The following is a 19,216-nucleotide window of genomic DNA, read 5'->3' on the forward strand; positions in this document are numbered from 1 at the left end:
GTCATTGAATTTGTTTACACCTTATCTGTTACCACCTTTGAGAGCTCATGTTAAATTCTAAAAAAAGAAAAAAGTGAGGTTTTTTCCCAAAAGAAAATTCAACAATCAATTGCACAATTTTATTCTTCAATTTATGCAAGCTAACTTGGTTTACAATTAATGAATTCTTTTAATTGTCAAACTTTCAAATTTTATTAAACATTTGTGGCAATGCATCAAATGAATTCCAGACCTATATAAATACACAGGCAGCTGTTTCTAATTTGCATTTTATCATTTTCGAAAGACCACAATGTACCTCCTGCATCTTATTTTCAGAATTTGCATTTTACCACCTTTGACTATCCAGTCTATAGTGGAGTACTTGAATATCTCATTCTTTGAATTTTCATTTTTGATTGTAAATCAGATGATGTCTGGTACTTGTCTCTTTTCTCATTTTCCTCTTCTCTCAACCTTCATTTTTACTTGCTCCCATTTCTTCTTGGCTCTAATAATGAAAGGTACAACATATTTGTTTCAATTATTTTCTCTTTCAGTATTCTTCAAGGTACCATAATTTCATGTAACTTTTGCTAATTATTTCATAAACACATATTATAAAAGCAAAACACAAATTAAACTTACAATTTTAATTTGTAAATTCTCAGCATGTCACTTGAACTAATTCTATTTCGTATGTTTTACATGCTTTGGACATGGGCAAATGGGTGGTAAAAAGTGAAATAAATACTATATGCAAGGATTCACTATAGACTATCTAGAATAAACATTCCATTCTGTGGAGACAGGCAGCTCCAAGACATCAGTTATGTCTATTTCTGGTCTCCTTCTGTGTCTGGATCCCTACATTTACATTTATAGTTCCTATAGTATTACTTTTGTGGCATCTGTTATAGATTGAACTATATTCACAAGAACATATGTGGAAGTCTTACCCCTCTATACCTCCGTGCTCTTGGAGATAGGCTCTTTGAAAGTGCTATGAGTTAACATGAGGTCATACGAGAGAAGGTCCAGCCTAATATGAACAATGCCCTTAGAAGAGGAGACCCATGGAAGCAGAGACACAGAAGCAAAAGAGCCACATGTGCTGATCTACCATCCAAGTAACATCAAAGATTATCAGTAATCATCAGAAGTTGGGGGAAAGACACATTCACTTCCAGTTTGTAGAATTTTACTTGAGAGAATAATAATTTTAAAAAAAGAAATCTCTGTTCTTATAAGTGACAGAGTTTATGGCACTTTAGTCTGACAGTCCTAGATAAGTACAGCAACTAAATCCAAAAGCCTCTTCTTCTCAACCATTCATACTTTATTGGCCTTGGCTCCCAAAGTCCTAAAGAAATGGGCCAGTAACACTATCAGTTCCATTCATTTTCCTATCCATAGGGAAAGTGGAAATTGATGTTCTGTGCTCCATGTGGAATGTTTGCAAGGAGGAAACACAAGGTATTGTTCCCCTATTCTGGTGATAGCAATAATAATTGGAAAAAAAGTAAGAGCTAAACAGTTTGAAATTTCAGACAAAAGCTTCAATATATAAGAAAATGAATGTAATTTTGTTCTAACTCTAGTTCCTTTACTCTAAGTCCCCCTTCCACCTAATATAAGAAACCTGAGTTAGTCCTTTGCACATCAACTCAGTCCAAATCAGAGATTCTTTAATCACTTCATAAGTATATTTAAGTCACATTCAGATTTAAAATTCTTAACGCATAATATATTTGCTACAACTTCTATACTTGCTCATGAAAAAAGAAGCATACTAAAAGATTTTCTGGTAATTCATAAAATTGGTACACCAGCACTGGACTAAATTCCAATAAACTGAGTGCATATATATCTTAAGAATGTTGTTCATATCAAGGTTTATATGGTAAATATGCCCCTTGAACTTAAAAACGTTTCATTTTCAGAACTTCATAATAATAACTACCAAATATTTACCTGTATATATGTTTTCAGTTTTTGAATACGTTTTTGAAAAGGGGATTCTTTTTCGCCAGGCAGAACCATTATACGATGCTGATATGTATTTGTCTGTGGGGGGAGGGTGAAAAAACTGGAATGAACAATAGTTCCAAAATAATATTCCAAAGATTTATCAAAGTTATAACCTTCTCTGTAGGTTGAGCTATTATATAATAATTCATTTTATCTTTTCAAAGGTTAAGGCAACATCAAGGGATTTAAGTGAGTTTATTAAGACCTTTAATATTATAAGTGAACATCATTACAGATCTCTTAAATGGCTGTCCAATTCCTCCAATGGGGCTCTCTCCTTCTGACTTGCCTAGGCAAGTGAAGAACATGGTGTCTGAATATGATCACAATATTTTATTGCCTTGTTTTACTAAGATTTGATAGTAATCCTAATGCTAGCCACGAAAACAAGCAAAGTAAAACCTATATAGTACAATTCCCTATGTCTTTCATAAAGTGATTCCCATGAACATACTAATGACTCTGGTATAGTGGATTTATTCTTAGGAATCCAAGTATTACATATAAATGCATCCTTAAGTGCCTACTTACCTCTAACATCTCTATATTTAAAATGTTAATGAGGCAGACCTGGAGTGACACGACAGGGGTAACATGCTAGGGGTAATATGAGGAAAATGAGCAAGACAGCTGGAATTTAAGTGAAGTACTTTGTGGGGAATCACTGCTGTGTGGTTGGACCACATGAGACCCTTTGAGCTCAAGCAGAAGGGAATGAGAGAGTTGGAGCTCGAGTGAAGTGGCAGAACCAGTTCTTTAAGGGGAAACCAAGGCTTCCTGGTTCTCCAGGTCTGTGAGCACTTCTGCCCTGCATGTGTCTGAGTAAATCAGCATGCACACTCATACTATGTGAGTCTCCAGTCTCTGCCTTGTGTCTCCTCACATCCAGTCAATAAAAACTGCCTTTAGCCCAGAGCACCCTCGAGGCCTGGCTGCAGCAGTTTTCAGAGAGAGAAAGCTGCTTTCACAGGCCTTTTCTCTCCCAAACTAAAGCAAATTCTCCCTTGGTCAGAAGTTCAGAGAGAAACCCAGACAGGGTAACTGCCCCATCCTCTTCTGGAGCAATGACTTCAGATCAAGAACCTGCTATCACTTCAGGCATGAAAAATTCTATCACAGCAATGTCTTGTAAGAAGCAGGCTACTTCATAACTTACACAAGCCCAAAACAAAGATATATTAAAAAAACCAAAAATCCACAAAACAACAATAACACAGTATCAATCGAATCTCTGAAGCCAGAAAGTCCGATGGAACTTTCTGACACAAAATTTTAAAGAACAATATTTGAATATTTTCAACGGGTGAAAAACAAAATTAAAGAATTACAGGACATTGCAAGCAAAAACTAGGAGGAGCTTTAAAAAAAGCAATCCAAACAATGCAGATAAAACAAACGACACATTAGAGGTTTTGGAAAAACAAGAAACCACAATCTAAAATATGAGGACGAATATTTCAGATGCTGACAACATGATGGAGGGACACATGAACAGAGTTGAAGAGATAGAACACAGAACCAGTGAAATATAAGATAGAATTGTCACCACTGATATGCTTGAACAAAAAGCAGAGTCAAAGAGAAAGAAAAAATGAAAACTTAAGAATATGTGGGACATCATTAAGAGAAATAACATGCACATAATCAGAATGCCGGATGGGAAGAAGCAAGTAAAGGCACCAAAAAACTTGTGGAAGAATTACTAGAAGAAAACTTTCCAGGCATAATGAAGAATGAGAAAATGTATACATTCAAGAAGCTAAGCAAAACCCCAAAAGTAAAACACCAAGGCAATTCATAGTCAAATTTGCCAGAAACAAAGATAAGGAGATAATTCTGAAAGCAGCAAAGAATAAACAAAGAGTAACCTATAAGGGAGAGTCAAAAAGATTAAATGCTGATTTCTCAGCTGAAACCATGCGACAAGACAGTGGAAGGACACATATCAAACACTCAACGAACACAACTGTCAATCTAGAATAATGTACACAGCAAAATTGTCCATCGTATGAAGGAGAAATCAATATATTCCCAGAAAAACAGAACCTAAGGGAGTTTGTAAAAACATGACCAGCATTGCAGGAAACACTGAGAGACATCCTTCTTACAAAAGTGCCACAGAAAGCAGGATGGAGCAAAGTAACTAGCAACAACACTAAAAAGAACTCAACAAAATGATAACAATAAAATTTTGCCTCACAATAATCACACTGAATATGAATGGTTTATGCACCACTGAAGAGAAAAAGAGTAGCAGATCTGATAAAAAAAAAGAAAATCAATCAATTTGCTACCTACAAGTGACACGTCTGAAAAGTGAAGAGAAAGACTGAAAATAAAAGGGTGGGATAAAGATACTAAGCATATGGCAACCATAAAAAATCAGGAGTAGAAATAAATTTCCATGCAAAAACCATCAAAAAGGACAAGGAAGGTCACTACATAACACTTAAAGGGTCAATAGAACAATAGGACAAAACAATAATAAATATCTATTCACCAAATGATAGAGCTGTAAAATATAGAAAACAAACATGAACAAAACTGAAAAAGGAGACAAACCCACTATAGTAGTTGGAGACTTCAATACACCACTCTCAAGAAAAGATAGAACTACCAGAAAGAAACTCAACAAAGATGCTGAAGAATTAAACCATACAAAAAACTAACTCAATCTCATAGATATTTATAGGCTAATTTACCCTCAAAAAAGCACAGTATACATTCTTCTCCAATGGAACATTCTCCAGAATAGTTCACAATATATATCACAAGACAAGCATCAATAAGTTAAAAAACACAGAAACAATTCAAAGCAACTTCTCAGACCACAATGCTACAAAATTAGAAATGAGTAACAAAAGGATAAAGGAGGAAAAAGTCATATAGTTGGAAGCCAAACAAAATCTTGTCTGAACATGACTGGGTACTAGAAGAAATAAAAAAAGAAATGAAAACTTTCTTGAAAAAATGACAATGAAAACACAACTTACCAAAACCTCTGGGAAACAGCCAAAACAGTAATCAGAGGTCAATTTATAGCAATAAGTAAACACATCAAAAGGCAGGAAAAAATGACCATTGACTCTCTAACCTGACATCTCCAACAAATTGAAAAAGAACAGCAAGAAAACCTGACCCTCTTTAAAAAAAAAAAAACATAACTGAAATGATAAAAATTAGGGCAGAAATAAATAGAAAACAGAAAAAAATAGAAATCATTAACAAAACAATGATATGGTTCTTTGAATGTTGTTGCTGTTGTTGTTGTTGTTGAGTGCCGTTGAGTCACAGGTGACTCATAGCGACCCTATGAAGGAGAGTCCTTGACGCTTGGGTGCCTTTCATCCTCTCTCCAGGTTCATAGGCTTTCTGGAGGCAAGCTATTATGGAAGTGGATGCCACTCCTTCTCTCAAGGGTTCTTTGAATAGGTCAATAAAATCAATAAACCACTAGCAAAACTAACAAAGGAAAACTTGCAAATAATCCTAATAAGAGATGAAACAGGCAATGTCACTACAGAACCAACTAAAATAAAAAGGCTAACAATGGAATATTATGAAAAACTATACTCAAACAAATATGAAAACCTAGAGGAAATGGACAAATACTTAAAAAATTCACAACCTACCTAAACTGACAAAAAATGAAATTGAACACCTGAACAGATCCATTACAAAAGAAGAAGTTAAAATGGTAATCAAACAACTTCCATTCCCCCCAAAAAGCCCTGGACTAGATGGTTTTACAAATGAATTTTCTCAAAAATTCAGAGAACTGTCACCAATTCTACATAAACTATTTCAGAAAATAGAAAAAAAGAGGATTCTCCCAGAGAATTCTCTATGTATCAAATATGTCATTGATACCAAAGCCAGGTAAAGACCAAAAATAGAAAACTATAGGTCAATATCTCTAATGAACATAGCTACAAACATCCAGAATAAAATCCCGGCCAATAGAATCCAATGATACATTAAAAAAATAATTAACCGTGACCAATAGGGATTCATAACAGGTATGTGAGTATGGTGCAACATAAGAAAAACAGTGTAATTCATCACATTAACAAAGCAAAGAACAATAACCACATGATCCTATCAATTGATGCAGAAAAGGCCTTTGACAAAATCAAACCACCTTTCCTGATTAAAACTCTCAATAAAATAAGAATAGAGGGGAATTTCTTCAACATAGTGAAAGCAAACTCAAGAGCCAACATTATTCTCATATGGAGAATCAATATTATTCCATATGGAGAGAGATCAAAGGCATTCCGTTTGAGAACAGGAACTAGGCAAGAATGCCCACTATCACTTCTCCTATTCAATATTGTAATGTAAGTCTTAATGATAGCAATAGGAGAAGGAAATAAGAGGTATCCAAATGGTCAAAGAGGAGATGAAATTATCCCTATATGCAGATGATATGATAGTATACTTAGAAAACCCTAAAGATGCATCAAGAAAATTACTGGATATATTTGACCAATTCAGTAAAGTGGCAGGATACAAGATCAACATACAAAAATCAACTGGATTTCTCTACGGTGACAAAGAGAATCCAGAACTGTAACTAGGAAAAACAATACCCATCACAATAGGTAAAACACGATTAAATACGTAGGATTATATCTAACTAGAAACACAAAGGATCTACTGTTGTTGTTGTTGTTGTTATGTGCCATCGAGTCACTTGCGACTCATAGCGACCCTATGTACAACAGCCCTAAACTCTGCTCTGTCCTATAGCAATCGCACTGTCTCCGACACATCCATCCTGATTACCCCAGTCACTAAATCAATCCACCTCATAGAGGGCCTTCCCCTCCTGCGCTGTCCCTCCAACCCTCCTAAGCATGATGTCCCTCTCCAAGGGCTTCTCCCTCCTTACAACATGTCCAAAGTATGTTAGATGGAGCCTCAGAATCCTTGCCTCCAGGAAGCCACCAGGTTTAACCCTTTCCAGGATGACTCTATTTGCTCTCCTAGCAGTCCATGGTACTCTCAATACTCTTCTCCAGCACCACAGCTCAAAGGCATCAATTCTCTTTCTATCCTCCGTAGTCATTGTCCAACTTTCTTATGCATAACAGGTGATAGCAAAGACCATGGCCTGTATCAGATGCACCTTAGTCTACAGAGAGACACCATTGCTCTTCAGTACTTTGGAGAGGTCCCTAACAGGAGACTTTCCCATGGCAATACATCTTTTAATTTCCTGGCTACCTGTGTCGAGAGTGTTGACTGTGAAGCCAAGCAAACTAAAGCTGTGAACAATCTCAATCTCTTCACCATTCATCCGGATGTTGCCAATTGGCCCAGTCGTGCTTATCTTTGTCTTCTGGACATTGAGCCTTAATCCATATTGGAGGTTACAGTTTTTGACCCTCTGCAGCAAGCGCTTCAGGTCCTCCTCAGTTTCAGCAAGCAGGGTGATGTCATCTGCATAACGCAGATTGTTGATGGATCTTCCACCAATCTTGACCCCACATTTCTCCTCACAAAGCCCAGCCTCTCAGATAATCTGTTCTGCATACAGGTTGAAAAGGTATGGAGACAGGACACATTCCTGGCGTATTCCCTTCCCAATTTTGAACCATGCAGTGTTTCCTTGCTCTTTTCTGATGACTGCCTCTTGGCCCAAGTATAGGTTTCTCATTAGCATGATCAAGTGTTCTGGGATTCCCATTCTTCTCAGAGCCACATTTTGTTATGATACACACAGTCAAACACCTTTGCATAATCAGTGAAACACAGATATATATTCCTCTGTTATTCCCTGCTTTCAGCTAAGATCCATCTAACATTAGCTACAATCTCCCTAATACCACGACTCCTACAACACCCAGCCTGGACTTCTAGTCAAAGAAAATTACAAAACATTACTACAAGAAACAACAAGAGACCTGGAGAAATGTAAAAAAATATTCCTTTTTCATGGATAGGATGACTCAATATTGTGAAAATACAAACCTACCAAAGACAATTTATACATTCAATACAATCCCAATACAAATACCAATTCCATTCTTTACCAAGATGGAAAAGGCAATCTCCAAGTTCATTTGGAATGGAAAAAAACCCCAAATAAACAAAACACTCCCTTAAAAGAGAAACAAGGTAGGAGGCATCTCCAATTTAAAATCCTACTACCCTGCCATGGTAGTCAAGACAGCGTGGTACTGGTACAGTGACAGACACATAGATCAATGAAATAGAGTTGAGAACCCAGAAATCAGCCCGTTTACCTAAGGTCAACTGATTTTTGACAAGGAGATGAAATCAGTTAAGTGGGGCAACAACAGACTTTTTAACAAATGATGTTGGCAAAATTAGAAAATTATCTGCAAAAAACTCAGGCAAGACCCACACCTCACACCATACACAAAAACCAACTCAAAGTGGATCAAGGACCTAGGACTAAAACCAAGGACTATAAACTTCATTAGAGAAAAGCATGGAAGAACTCTAGAAACCCTAATCCAAAAGATGAACAGTCTTCCAATCATCCTGAAAAATCTATAACCAGGAGAGGATTAAATAGATGAATGGGGTATTCTAAGAATAAAATTCCTATGCACATCCAAAAACTTCTCCAACAAGGTAAAAACAAAAGCCACAGACAGGAAAAATATTTGATAATGACATGTCTGATAAGGGACTTATATCTAGAATTTATAGAATACTCGAAAACCACAACAAGATAAAGATAAGCAGCTCAATTTCAAAATGGGCACAGAACATGACGAGACACTTAACCCAAGAAGACATTCAGATGGTGAACAAACACATGAAGAAATGCTCAAAATCCCTAACTCTAAGAGAGATGCATATCAAAACAACTATGAGATATCATCTCATCCAGTAAGAATAGCCAAGCAAAATTTAACAGAACAGCAAACAGCAAATGTTGGTGAGGTTTTGAGAAACTAGAACCCTAATTCACTGTTGGTGGGAGTGTAAAATGATGCAACCACTATGGAAGGCCGTATGGCGCTTTCTCAGAAAGTTGCAAATAGAAATACCATTTGACCCAGCAAATCCAATATGGGGAATATACCCTAAAGAAACCAGACCTGCCACCCAAGCAGATATAGGCATATGCATGATTATTGCGGCTTTATTCCCAATAGCAAAGGGTTGGAAACAAGCCAAGTGCCCATTAACAAACAAATGGATAGAAAAGCTGTGCAATATTCACACAATGGAATACTATGCAGCATTGAAAAATAAGGAACTCATATTATTCATACAAAATGGGTGACCATGGGTGACATTATGCTGAGTGAAATTTCACAGTCACAAAAGGACAAATTTTGCATAGTGCCACTGTTATAAAACAGGACTGACATTGGGGTGGAAGGGAAACTAAGAAGAGGGGTTAAATAATGTACACTGCAATGAAACAGGTAAGGGAGAGAACTGTTTAAAATGAATATATGATCAGGTATTTTTTTGCATGACAAGAGTCCAGAATAAGAGCTGCATAGTAAAGTGAACTGGGGGTGGTGGGGGAATTGTATAACAGTGAAAGAATTTTTTTTTTCTTCCCAATGACAAAAGCAAACTGGGAGGGAAGGGTGGGCCGGGAGGAAAATGTGCAACAATGAATGAATGGAAATCTACGTTCTCTATAAACTTTCATTAAAATCTCAATAAAGAAACTAAAGAGTAAAGAACTGTTCATGAGAAATATTTTGTGTTTTTAAATATTACTGGATAGCTGCAATTCTCAAAAGTATATTTGATGGGTGGAGGGAGGGCTGGGTAAAGGAAATGGGAAAGATCCAGCTTGGAAAACAATGCATACCCACTCTGTAAGTAAACCAGTATAAAATTTAAAAAAAATATTTATATTTTTAAAAAGTATATTTTGCTGTAACACTGAGAATTTGCTTTGTTCTCTGTTTAAAACACAAGAGTTACCAAAATTGCTGCTATTTCAAAACAACTCTAGACACTGTAACTTGTACTAGAAGTCATTGTACTTACTCATCATGGCCATGCAGTGGCAGTAAAATAATAATGAGAGGAAGAAGCCAGCCCAAGAGTATCCTTATCTGCTTAAAATATCTTTAATGAAGCAGTAAAACAACTGTTACTAAATTGCAACCCCTGGTTACTTTTTTTTCATTTTCATGGTGGTGGTGGTGGTATATGACTTTAAGTCAAAACCTATCCATCTCTGACCCTCCAAGGGTTTTCAGAGGCAGTAAATTGCACAGTAGGAGATTGTCCAACCTTCTCTGTGGAGGTGGTGGATTTAAACTGTGTCCCTTTGGGGTTATAGCATAGCTTCTTACCACTAGATTTCCAGACCTCCTTTTTTCATATACTGTGTGGAAAAAATTGGAAGTCTGTATAAGGTACTAGAAGTATTAAAATACATCATATTGGACTTGATGTGGCAGTATGCTTTACATAATCTTGAAATGGATAAAACCTTTCTAAATTAGGCATATTACTGAGAAGGCATGAGAGAAATCCAATACATTTGACATAAAAATTCTACAGAAAAAAAATTACAACAATTTAAACAATGTCCAAAACCAAACTAACTGGAAAATATTAGCCAACAAAGTGCTTTCATGAAATTGTTTTCTTCACTCACCTGACTGATCTTTAGCTCTCTCCTGAAAACACCAGTTATCTTGTATCCCTGCTTCATGTAACAGCTGTTTACTTTTTCTTCCCCCAGGATGGGAAGATGAAACAGCTTGCTTCCCACTGCCACTTCCGTTATCACTTTTTGTATAACATCTGCTCCTTTGAAGCAAGCTAGACAACCCTCTCTCACATTTCACTGCTGTCATTGCTTTTAAGTCTTCCATATGCATTGAATGCTTTGTTGCCTGATTAAATTTCTTCACTCCACCATAGTACCAATATTAACCCCATCAAAAATCCCAATATTTTTTATTTCAGCCCTCTAAACTCTAGAAACCATCATCTCGAAATACCTTTACCCATTGTGAACTTTGTTCTTTCAGTAACTAACATTAGAGGCAGGGGTTCTTTTCTTCTATGCAGAGTAGTCAGATTTGACACTTGGCCAAGGGACTTCATTTGCAGCTACCCACTGTCCATCAGGAGAAACCAGTGTGTTGCTATACTGCTTAACAAGTTTCAGAGGATGTTCCAGACTAAGATGAGTAACAGGAAAAGATCTCACTGTCTATTTTCAAAATGTCAACAAAAACTCCTCTGGATGACAATAATACGAACAGAAACCGATCATGAACGGGTGCAGGACTGGGACACTTTCTCACTTGTGCCTGGAACCACCGTGAGGTGGGGGTCAATTTGAAGTCAGCTAGCAAACATAACACAAACTTCAAAAAGAATTCATTTTACTCTCTCACTCTCAGTATTTCTTCTTCTATTGCTTTCTATATTCAACTATTTCCATAATTATCATAAAGATATAGAATATGATTGTTCTTCAGCCTTTCAATAGAGAAATTAACCTTCTACTTTCTCCTCATTGATCAGCATGTGATCTCTCTCTCTCTCTCATCTTCATTTATCCAATGTGTTAAATGTGGTATTATTCAAAATACATGCTTCCTCTCCCTGGGGATGATTAGACTTTCCGACCTCTTTATGTCATATCAGCCTTTGCCATTTGACTTGAGGTACTTCTCTCTACGAAAGTAGTATTCAGCCTAACTCTGCTGAACTCAGCAGTAGCCTCGTGCTTTATTTGTTCAATGTAATATGATCAAAGTGACATGTACTGCTGCCAAGAATAAGCCACAAGAGCTATCACAGTGCTTTTCTAAATTATTTTCTCCCCATATCTGCAGTGTTTCATTGAGGTGCTATTCTATCAACATAGGATTCAAGTGAGGATAAACTGAACAGAACAGGATACATACTTTGTTATGGTTAGAAGCTAACAAGCTTTTTCATATATTGATGTTTCCTTTCAAGCTGGAACCGACCTGTAGCTGACCCTCCAGTAGGTTTTGAGAGTCAGTTAACACACAGGAGAAGACCGACCATCGTTTTCCTGCGGAGAACCTGGTGGATTCAAACCACGTGCCTTCAGGATTGCAGCACAGCTTCATACCTTTAGGCCATCAAAGCTCACTTATATTACCATAGCCTAATTGTGTCTAAATTGTTTGAAATATTCAAGTTAAGTTTCATCAACTTCTGATAGCATATGCTCTTCCCACTTGAAAAAGCCTCCAGTGACTCTACAGGTCTTTGTTCTCCCTGTGTAAACCAAGAAAACTTAGAACTGCTGAACCAAAAGTTCATAAATCTAGACATCTCAATCCCTCTGCAAATCCATGATCTTAAAGAGAACTTCAATATTGCCCAGTAATAAATGTTAGTAGTTATCTGATCAACGTATTATTTCATTCTCCATAACATATATCTCAACTTTACACTGTTGTCAAATGCTCATCTCTCCTACTTCCCCATACCCCTTTCTGACTCTCAGGAGAAGAATCGAACCCTCCAATGTGAAATCAGACTGGAATGTCCTCATATTTCTGGTGCCAAAGAGAAATGTCTGCTTTCCTCAGCTTCCCTCACAATTGTTATAACAGATCTGTCTCATATACTTAAGGCTAATCACTTACTATGTTTGGCTTCTGTATTCTTGAGAACCATGAACTATTGACTATTCACTTGCTCTTTTATTTTCAAACCACTCCCCTTATCTAAAATACTCCATTTGTTCTCAGTATGTTTAACTTGTTTAAAAGCAAACCAAAACCACATTCTATTTTCTTATTCCCTTCCAATGGTTGCCATAGTCCTCACCTTCTCCCTTCAGAGATAAACCCTGAAAAGGAAGGAAGGACTGAAAGGTAGGAGATTGCTTTATTCATTCTGAATTAACTTATTTTTCACTTAGTTCATTAAAAATTATATTCCAGCCTCTTAACTCTATTAAATACCTATTGGTGTGTTTGTTAATTGTCTTCCAGTCAGTTAAAAAAATTCTAAATCTCAAGATAAACACATAAAAATATTCAATAGTATTGAATCTCTTCTTCTTTCTTAGAAAATCTTCTTTACTTGAAATTTATCTATACATTATCTTCATTCATTTTCTATTTTTTGGACTTCTCCCCTTATATATTCTAGGCAAGTTCTGTTTCCTCTACTTGGGCCTTGGAAAAATCTGCTGCAAAGAACCTCTTTTAAATGCTAGAAATCAAAGATATCACTTTAAAGACTAAGCCATGATATTATCAATTATTTCATATGCATAGGAGAGTTGGAAAATGAATAAATAAGAAATAAGATAATCAACACTCTTGGCATCAGCAGTCAGGAAATCAAAAGACAAATTTCATTAGGCAAATCTGCTGTCAGAGACCTCTCCAGAGTATTGAGAAGCAATAATGTCAGTCTAGAGACTAAGGTGTGCCTGATCCAGGCCATAGTTGCAATTACTTGCTGTGCATCAAAGAGCTGGATGATGATTAATGATGACAGAAGAAGAATTGATGCTTTTGAGCCTTTGGTGCTGGTGAAGAGTCTGGAACATACTATGAAACTCCAAGAAAACAAATAGGTTTGTCTTAGAGAAAGTAAAAGCAAGTTTCTCCTTGGAGGCTAGGATTTTGAAACTCTGTCTTACATAATTTAGCCACGTGGCCAAGAGGGATCAATCCTTGGAGAAGGGCATCATGCTCAGAAGGGTGAAAGGACAGCATAGGAGAAGGAGACCCCAGATGAGATTGATACAGTAACTAGGGCAATGGGGATTGGTATGTCAATGTGAGACTGGTTCAGGACATGGAAGGCTTCAGAGCTGTTGTACATAGGATTGCAAAGGGTTGCAGGTGACTCAATGACACTTAAGAACAATAGGATCGCTATGAGTCACCTACGACTCAACAGCACTTAACAACGTAGAGAAAGACAAATTGGCCTAGTGAACCTAAAGTGATGCTACCAAGCCAAGGTGAGTGACTGTAATCCGCGGCCCTCTGGTCTGTTTTTAGTTGTTTTTGGTCAAACATTCTTCTAGGACGTATAGCCCTGTGTGTCTTCTTGCCATACAGAGGTAACTTGTGGTTGCTGTGAAGTTGAACAGTGTGACACTGATGTGTCAAAGGTGATAATGGTTACCCATGGTGGACAGTGTTTGGCAGACTTCCCCAATTAAAACAAGCTTGGAAACAGGAGTGACATCCACTTCTAAATAACTCGCCTCCAGAAACCCTATGAACCTGGAGAAAGGATGGAAGTCACGTATGTGTTGAGGACTTTTGTTCATAGGGTCACTATGAGTCGCCTACAACTTGACAGCACTTAACAACAACAGTAACTTGTGGTGATTGTGAAGAATGTTGAATATACTATGGGCTGACAAAACAAGAAATAAATCTATCTAGGAACTCAGGAGACACTTGCCACAGCATAAGAAATTGGCAGCAGCTTGAAGTGTTTGGAATCACAGAAGCCCAGAAAGCTTGAGATATAAGCTATCATATCAAGGGCTGGACAATGGGAGATAGCTGTTGAATGGAGTACATGGGAGTAGAAGAAAACGTGGGTGGAGCAGGGATATGGGTAGGTCAAGACACAGGTGTTAAGGGTGGGGACAACACTGAAACTATTGATTATTTCTACAATTTGGGAACTATTTTTCATTTGCTCTTTTCTATAAAATGCTGGTCTATTAGTTACTGTTCTAAGACAAACTAGTAAGAAGGATTGGCCATCCACTTCTAAAATAGAAGGCTTAGACTAGCAGATAGGAATAGTTATAAGCAGACACTAGTGATTAAAACATAGAATGTGAGATCCATGTATGTAGGAAAATCAGATATTGTTAAAGAAAGGAACTGAAAAACAAATTCAAGCCTTGAGTTGTAATACTTAAAGATGATTTGGGCACAACAATAAATGATCCAAGAAGCATTAAAAGAAGATGGAAAGATTATACAGTGTCATTGTACCAAAAGGAATTGGTGGGCACAGAAAAATTTCATGAAACAATGTATGAGCAAGAAGAGCTGGTGGTGATGAAGGAGGAAGTTCAAGTTGCTCTGAAAGAATAGGCAAAAAGCAAGGCCCAAGGAATTGACGGTATACCAACTGACATATTTCAACAGATGTTGTCCTAGATATACTCCCAAAGCTGTGCCAAGAATCAGGAGGACAACCACCTGGCCAACTGACTGGAAAAGATCTAGATTTGTTTCCTTTCCAAAGAAAGGTGATCCAACAGAGTATGGAAATTATTGAACAATATTACTAATATCACATTCAAGCAAGATTCTGCTGAAGATTATACAAAAATGACTGGAACAGCACATCAAGAGAGAACTGCCATAGTACTAGGCATGGATCTTGGCTAAAAAGATGGAGTACCAGAGGAATGTCTATCTGTGTTTCATTGACTATGCAAAGACATTTGACTGTCTGGACCACAACAAACTGTGGCTAATTCTCAAAGGAATGGGAATCCCAGAACAGTTGATGGTGCTAATGCAAAACCTAAACTTGGACCTGGAGTCAGTTGTAAGAACAGAGCAAGAAAACACCGGATAGTTCAAAATTGGGAAGGGTATATGCCAGGGATGTGTCCTATCACCATGCCTTTTCAAACAATATGCAGAACAGATTATCTGGGAGGCTGGGCTCCTTGAGAAGAAATGTGGCATCAGGATGGAGGTAGACTCATCAACAATCTGTGCTATGCAAATGACACAAGCCTGCTTGCTGGAACTGAGGAGGACCTGAAGCACTTGGGGCAGAAGGTCAAGGACTGCTGACTTCAATATGGAATGAATATCCATCAGGACCAATTGGCAGCATCAGGATGGATGGTGAAGAGATTAAGATTGTAAACAGCTTTAGTTTGCTTGGCTCCACAATCAACAATCTTGGCACCAGCAGCCAGGAAAGGAAGATGTATTGCTATGGGAAAGTCTGCTGTCAGAGACCTCTCCAAAGTACTGAAGAGCAATGGTGTCAGTCTGTAGACTAAGGTGTGCCTGATATAGGCCATGGTCTTTGCAATCACTTGCTATGCATCAGAGAATTGGACAATGACTAGGGAGGATAGAAGCAGAATTGATGCCTTTGAGCTGCAGTGTTGGTGAAGAGTATTAAATATACCATGAACTGCTAAGAGAACAAACAGGTTCATCTGGGAAAGGGTTAAACTAAGCTGCTCCTTGAAGGCAAGGTTTTGAAGCTTCATCTGACATACTCTGGACATGTTGCAAGGAGGGAACAGTCCTTGAAGAGGGTGGAGGGATAGCACAAGAGAGGAAGACCCTCAATGGAAGACCCTCAATGTGATAGATTGGTTCAGTGAGTGACTGGGGTTATGGGGAAAGGTATGCCAGAGACAGTAAGATTGGCACAGGATAGAGCAGGGCTTAGGGCTGTGGTTGCTATGAGTCACAGGTGACTCAACAGCACAGAACAACAACAGGATGAAGCACAACTACAAAGTTCCTGAGAAATGAAGGTGCTAATAGTGTGACTCATATACCTTCAATAAATCATCAGGAAGAGACAAATAAAGTAACTCATAAATGGAAAAGTGTAGGTTAGTGGAAAAGAGGAAGATCCTCAATGAAATAGATTGATGCAAAGGCTACAGCAATGTGCTTGAGAACAGCAGTGATGTTGAGGATGGTGCAGGATCAGGTGTTTCATTTTTTCATACACAGGATTGCTATGAGTCAAAGGTGACTTTATGGTACTAACAACAATTGCTTCTTAGCTGTTGGAATTCTCAACATGACTCCTTGGCCTTGTGTTCTTTCTCATCCTATACTCTTTCTAAGCAATGTCATCTATATAATGCCAACTCGAACATAATTGGTTTGCTTTTCACATATATTTATAACACAAAACTTATTTTTGCCAAGTCAGAACCAACTCAAATCTGACCCTCTGGTGGGTTTTCAGAGACCATAAATTATACAGGAAGAGACTGTCCATTTTTCTCCCTTGGGCCAGCTTGTGGATTTGAGCTGCGTACCTTTGTGTCAGCAGTGCAAGTGCCTACCTACTAGGTTACCAAAGCTCTCTCAAAGTTGTTGTTTGTTGTTGTTGCATACCATAGAGTTGGAACCAGCCCATAGCTGACTCTCCAGTGGGTTTTCAGAGGCAGTATTCACGCTCACCGCTGACCTTCCAGTGGGTTTTCAGAAGCAGTTCTTCACACGGGAAGAGAATGCCTTTCTTTCTTCCACAGAGCAGCTGGCAGGTTTGAACCAATGCCTCTGGGTTGGCAGCACAACTCCTTAGCACTAGGTCACCAGATCTTCCTAATTTAGTCATTGTTGTTCTTGTTATGGGCTGTCAGTCAGAACAGACTCATAGTAGACTCTCCAGTGAGTTTTCAGAAGCAGAAAATCGTTTGATAGTGATTACCCATCTTTCTCTCACGAACAGCTGGCAGATTTGAACACAGCTCCTTATCAGAGCTCCCAATGTAATAATAATAATGATACTCAATTCAAGTTGCCCAAAGAATCCTAATTTTCCCCCTCAAAGTTCTAGTGTAACAATGAATGAATGGAAATTACAAGTCTCTGTAAACTTTCATTAAAATTAACAGTTAAAAAAGAAGAAAAATACCTAGTTCTATTTCAGTTTTACTCAACACAGTGAACAGTGTCATTACTCTTCAGTCATATACCTGGAACCTGAAATATTTTTCTCCTTTTCCTTCTATAATCCATCATCAAATTTTTGAATTTTTTTCCTCATCAGTTTCTAATAGTTTCCTTACCTACCTGTGAATAAACTTCTCTACTTCAAACTATCCTTCAAGAAGCAGCCAGAGTTATCATTTTAAAATGAAAATTCTGATAAATAAAGCACTTGAGTATCTTCTCATTATCCTCAGATTAAGAGTAGAACTCTAAATTTGTTTTTCATATTCTCTCACTTTTCATATTCAGAGTCTCTTCTGACATCCATTTTGTTCTGTTCTTCCTCCTCTGTAGTGACCTTTTGCACTCTTCCTGGATGATACTCTTGATATCCTCCCACAACTCCTCTGGTCTTCACTCATTAGTGTTCAAGGCCTCAAACCTGTTCCTGAGATGGTTTTGAAATTCAGGTGGGATAGACTCAAGGTCATATTTTGGTTTCCGTGGATTTAACTTAATTTTCCTCAACTTTAGCTTGAACTTGCATATAAGTAGTTGGTCTCTTCCACAATCAGCAGCTGGCCTACTTTTCACAGCTGATACTGCACTTTTCCAGCAGGTCTGTCCACAGATGTATGTAATCAATTGGATTCCTATGCATAATATACATCAGGTGAAACCCATGTGTATAAACTGCGTTATGTTTCTTATAAAGTGTATTTGCAGTGAATTAGTCTGACTTATTAATGACTCTGAGAAGAATGGGAATCCCAGAACACTTAATCATGCTAATACAAAACCTACTTGGACCAGGAGGCAGTCATCAGAACGGATAAGAAAACACTGCATAGTTCAAAATTGGGAAGGGTATATTCCAGCGATATGTCCTATCTCCATACCTTTTCAACCAGTGTGCAAAATAGATTATCTGGGAGGCTGGGCTGTATGAGGAAAAGTGTGGCATCAGGATTGGTGGCAGATTCATCAACAACCTGCGTTATGCAGATGACACAACCCTGCTTGCTGAAACTGAGGGGAACCTGAAGCACTTGCTGCACAAGGTCAAGGACTGCTGCCTTCAATATGGATTGAGGCTCAACACAAGAAGACAAGGATTCTCATCACTGGGCCAACTGGCAGCATCATAATGGATAGTGAAGAGACTAAGATTGTTCACAGCTTTAGTTTGCTTGGCTCCACAATCAACACTCCTGGCACCAGAGCTCCTTTATTACTACAGTAGATGTATATATACATTGTTGTTGTTGTTGTGTACCTTACTGTCAGAACCGACCCATAACTGACCCTTCACTGGGTTTCAGAGTCAGTTAATCTCACGGGAGGAGGTTGCCCATCCCTCTCCAGAAGAGCAGCTGGTGGCCTCAAACTTAGTGCCTTAGGGATTGCAGCACAGTTTCTTGCCACTAGGCCACCAGAGTATGTGATAGATAGATAGATAGATAGATAGATAGATAGATAGATAGATAGATAGATAGATAGATGTTGTTGTTTGTTATGCGCCGTCGAGTCGTTTGCGACTCATAGCGATCCTATGTACAACAGCCCTAAACCCTGTTCTATCCTGTGCCAACCGCGCTGCCTCTGACACA

The 19,216-nt window shown here is 37.9% G+C and overlaps 1 protein-coding gene across 1 annotated transcript in view; it reads right to left on the reverse strand.

The window, feature by feature from the left end:
* Window positions 1–311: 311 nt before the first annotated feature.
* Window positions 312–19,216, reverse strand: part of LOC102853887 (chromosome unknown open reading frame, human C12orf50) — an 82,629-nt gene continuing 63,724 nt past the window's right edge. Inside the window, exons 12-13 of the mRNA XM_006889493.1 lie at window positions 1,954–2,046; window positions 312–490 (exon numbers count right to left, since the gene is read on the reverse strand). Coding sequence (XP_006889555.1) covers window positions 465–490; window positions 1,954–2,046 — 119 coding nt within the window. The 3' untranslated portion in view covers window positions 312–464. The remainder of the gene's footprint in view (window positions 491–1,953; window positions 2,047–19,216) is intronic.

Source organism: Elephantulus edwardii, unplaced genomic scaffold (assembly GCF_000299155.1).
Source record: "Elephantulus edwardii isolate Elephantulus edwardi_28Jun2011 unplaced genomic scaffold, EleEdw1.0 scaffold00078, whole genome shotgun sequence".
Classification (NCBI taxonomy): domain Eukaryota; kingdom Metazoa; phylum Chordata; class Mammalia; order Macroscelidea; family Macroscelididae; genus Elephantulus; species Elephantulus edwardii.